We start from the raw sequence: 3,675 nt of genomic DNA on the forward strand, positions 1-3,675 counted from the left end.
GTGTGTGTGTGTGGGGGGGGGGGGGGGGGGGTTGAATGCAGTGACTTTTTGTTCGTTTTGTTCCTTGCACTCTTTGTGAGACTTGTTTCTTTTTACGATTACCCTCGCATCTATGACTGTGTCTCACGCCTCTCTGTCGCAACACTGCTTGATGTCGCTAAAATGAGCTGTTTCTTCCGGTGAATCTGAATGATGTGTTGCTTTTGTTGTTTTTTTGTCGCAATGAATAGACCTGTTGAGAACAGAGCTGAGCTCTGATAGCTACAGATGCAGAGAGGCTACAGTGTGAGCTCTGATAGATACAGCCTAGTGACTTGTGGATACGGTCCTGTATGTGTAGAACAGACGACTGGTTTCTCCTGACCAAGATGTGTGATGTTGTCCAAGTTCTTTTTCCAATTCCAAGCTGTTGGCTTCTACACACACACACACACACACACACACACACACACACACACACACACACACACACACACACACACACACACACACACACACACACACACACACACACTCTCTCTCTCTCTGCTCCTCTTCATGTCATCACAGGCAGTATGCAGGTATTACCGTGTATGTACAAGCAAGCTCACTTTAATATATAAGTTAAATGTAGTGTCAAATGTGTTTTTGTTGGACTGAGTGTTTTTGTTTGTTTTAATAAAAAGGTTACAAAACAAGTTTGCTTTCATAACACTTTGTTGTTCACCCTGAACGAGTCTGCAGTTGAAACTGCTATCTAAATGTGTTTTGGTGATATATTTTATCTGAGTTGTGTGGTCCTCTGTGTGTTCCTGAAGGAACTCAAAGTGCCCAGTTGGAGCTTTGTGCCACAACCTCCTGACCCAGATCTCCAGAGAACAGCCAAAACAAACCCAAACAGACTGGGAAAAGAAATCAGACAAGGAAAAGGTTTGAAAAAGGGGGGGTTGGAAATGAAATGTGGGCCAGAACAGCAGATGGAGAAGGGACCTAGGCCAGTGAAGAGGTAGACACAGATGAAAACAGATTCCCAGCAAAAGAGAGATTCTGAGAAACAAATCAAAAAATGGCGTAACCCAGTTATGTTGAGAAAGAAAGGAATGTGTGGGCTGAAAATAAACTGCTGAGAAATGAAGGGAGGGAAAGGAAGGGATGATACTTGAGCTGTTGTTATCTGGGTCGAGCCACAGCTTTCAACTAAGAACTGTTAGAGAGGCAGATTTGGCTCAGCTGTAGCTTTGTTATGATGACTGTATCGATTGCAATATAATAGTCTAGTTTGGAAAATGAGATGTTTTGCTCAATTTCTATTTACTTTGAGATATTTTTAGGACAGTTTCTGCCTAGATGTTGTTGATGCATGTTTTCTCTGGTACTACAGCCTACTGGATGCTGTTACTATCCTCACCACTGAAAATGCACTGCAGGTTTGGATAGGGGCAGGAGGAGACCTGCAACTACGTCACAGGGGTCTGCTCATTACAGCAGTGTAAACAACACAGTTCAATCAATAGGCTACTTGACTGCAGAGAAACCAGCCAGAAAGGAAAGGGGTTGGGTGAGTTTAATCCACTACTTTCACTGGATCACCGCCAATTCTCCGGAGGGCAGAGCAGTTGTGCATCGCGAACTACTGCCTGCGTGCATCCCGACGTAACTTTTCAGGAGCAACTCCTCCTCGAATGTGGAGCTGGTGGTCTTTGTCCACAGTTCGGACGAGAGGAGGAACGGGATGGGGTCGAAGTAGGTAGCTGTTAGCTAGCTTGAGTGAAGGTCAGACGGACGGACTGTACTGTACTGTACACTGCGGTGTTGCTGGCTGTATTGGTTATGGTATGTGGGGTTGCTAGCTAGCAAGGTTGAAAAGGTAAAAAAAAACGCAGAGTCGAATGCAGCTCATAACGCTTTTCACCCCCGCTGTGAAGTGAATGCTTGAAGCTCTGGTTCTACGGTTCTACTGCCTGGTTTCGACATTGAACAGTGGACGGGGAGAAACTTTCTCCAGCTTGACGCAGGAGCAAACATGCCGCTGACACTGACAGAGTTCCTTGCATCAGGATCCCTTCTGATCCTGCTCTTCACCCCGTGGTCTTACAGCCGTAAGTGAACAAACACTCCTAACATAAACTGATTTCTATACCGTGATGGTAAGACCATACCATGATCAGTAGACCCTGTGAGCTAGTATCTAATCTCTAATGTAGCGAAGTTATACTCCAAATATCTTAGTCAGTAGGCAGGAAAACGCTATTTTTAGCTGTGCATAGTTTTGCGGTGCAACAAAATTGCGGTATGCGGGTGTATTTTTCGTTTCTTGTGGTTAAAATCATTATCATTAACGTTTGAAATCATAATCATAATCATGTGCTTATTTTTATTTTTTTGCAGTGTCCTTGTCTCCGGAAGAGGCTAACCAATTCCTCCGGAGACACCGGAGAGCATATCAAGTTTTCGAGGAAACTAAACAAGGGCACCTAGAGAGAGAGTGTGTGGAGGAGAGGTGTAGCAAGGAGGAGGCGAGGGAAGTGTTTGAGAATGACCCTGAGACAGTGAGTATACTCCATCAGATGTTCACAGTGGTGCGTTCCATTGCACTTGTAGTACTAATGGTACCCGCACAGCACATATGGCTGATAAATATATATATATATATATAGAAAATATATAATAGGATTGTTCTTTTCCAAGGGTCGGTGGGTGCATTTCATCAATAAGTTGTTTATGATCATGATGACCATAATGCAGGCATTGCTGATGACTATTGTGTGACCTAACGATTCTGTGTCTAGTTTTCATGCTCCAATAAGTCCATCACTGGATAGGGCTAATTTACTGGCAAGCACAACACATACCAGTCCCACCAACCACTGTTTCTCTCTCTCTCTCTCTCTCTCTCTCTCTCTCTCTCTCTCTCTCTCTCTCTCTCTCTCTCTCTCTCTCTCTCTCTCTCTCTCTCTCTGTACATTAGGTTATATATGATAACCAGATTAAGTTACTGCTTGGTTATTGAATGTCAGTTGAAATCCACTTTTACTCCACCCTTTCTCTTCCCATCTCTCTCTGATTCCCTTCATGTCCTTCTCTTTTCTTATCCTTCTCCATCTCTCCACCTCATTCATCTCTCCCGGTCCTACACTCCTCCCCCCTCATATTCTCTATATCTCTATATTCTCTCATCTCCCCCGGTCTGTCTCTGCTGCTGGGCAAAACTGCTGCCTCATGTCCAGAATTCTGCTAGGGTAGGCGCCTCTGTCTCTCCTCAGATATCAGTAGGGGGTAACACCCCAAGTCCAGGACATATGGTGCTTATGCCTGTCTGTCTGTCTGTCTGTCTACCCGTCTCTCTGTGTACCTGTCTGTCCATATGTCTGTATGTGTGACTGTCTGACTGTCTCTCTGTCTTTGGCCGGTTTCTTGGACCTAGATTAAGTCCAGTCCTAGACTAAAAAGCATTTTCAATGGAGAATCACCATTGGAAGTGTGATTTAGTCCAAAACTAAGTCTATGGATGGGAAACCGCCCCGCTGCCTTTTGTCTGTTTGACTCTCTGTCTCTCTGCCTGTCTGACTACCTACCTGTCTGTCTGTCTGTCTGACTACCTACCTGTCTGTCCGTCTGTCTGACTATCTACCTGTCTGTCTGTCCGTCTGTCTGTCCGTCTGTCTGTCTGTCTGTATGACTACCTACCTGTCTGTC

General features: G+C 44.8%; 1 protein-coding gene across 1 annotated transcript in view; it reads left to right on the forward strand.

The window, feature by feature from the left end:
- The first annotated feature begins 1,557 nt into the window (after nt 1-1,557).
- The window catches only part of gas6 (growth arrest-specific 6), a 10,449-nt gene continuing 8,331 nt past the window's right edge, over nt 1,558-3,675 (forward strand). Inside the window, 3 exon segments of the mRNA XM_083691511.1 lie at nt 1,558-2,078; nt 2,368-2,528; nt 2,531-2,579. Of these exon segments, the coding sequence (XP_083547637.1) occupies nt 2,003-2,078; nt 2,368-2,528; nt 2,531-2,579 (286 nt within the window). The 5' untranslated portion in view covers nt 1,558-2,002.

The sequence above is a fragment of the Argentina silus genome (assembly GCF_951799395.1).
Source record: "Argentina silus genome assembly, chromosome: 19".
NCBI lineage: Eukaryota > Metazoa > Chordata > Actinopteri > Argentiniformes > Argentinidae > Argentina > Argentina silus.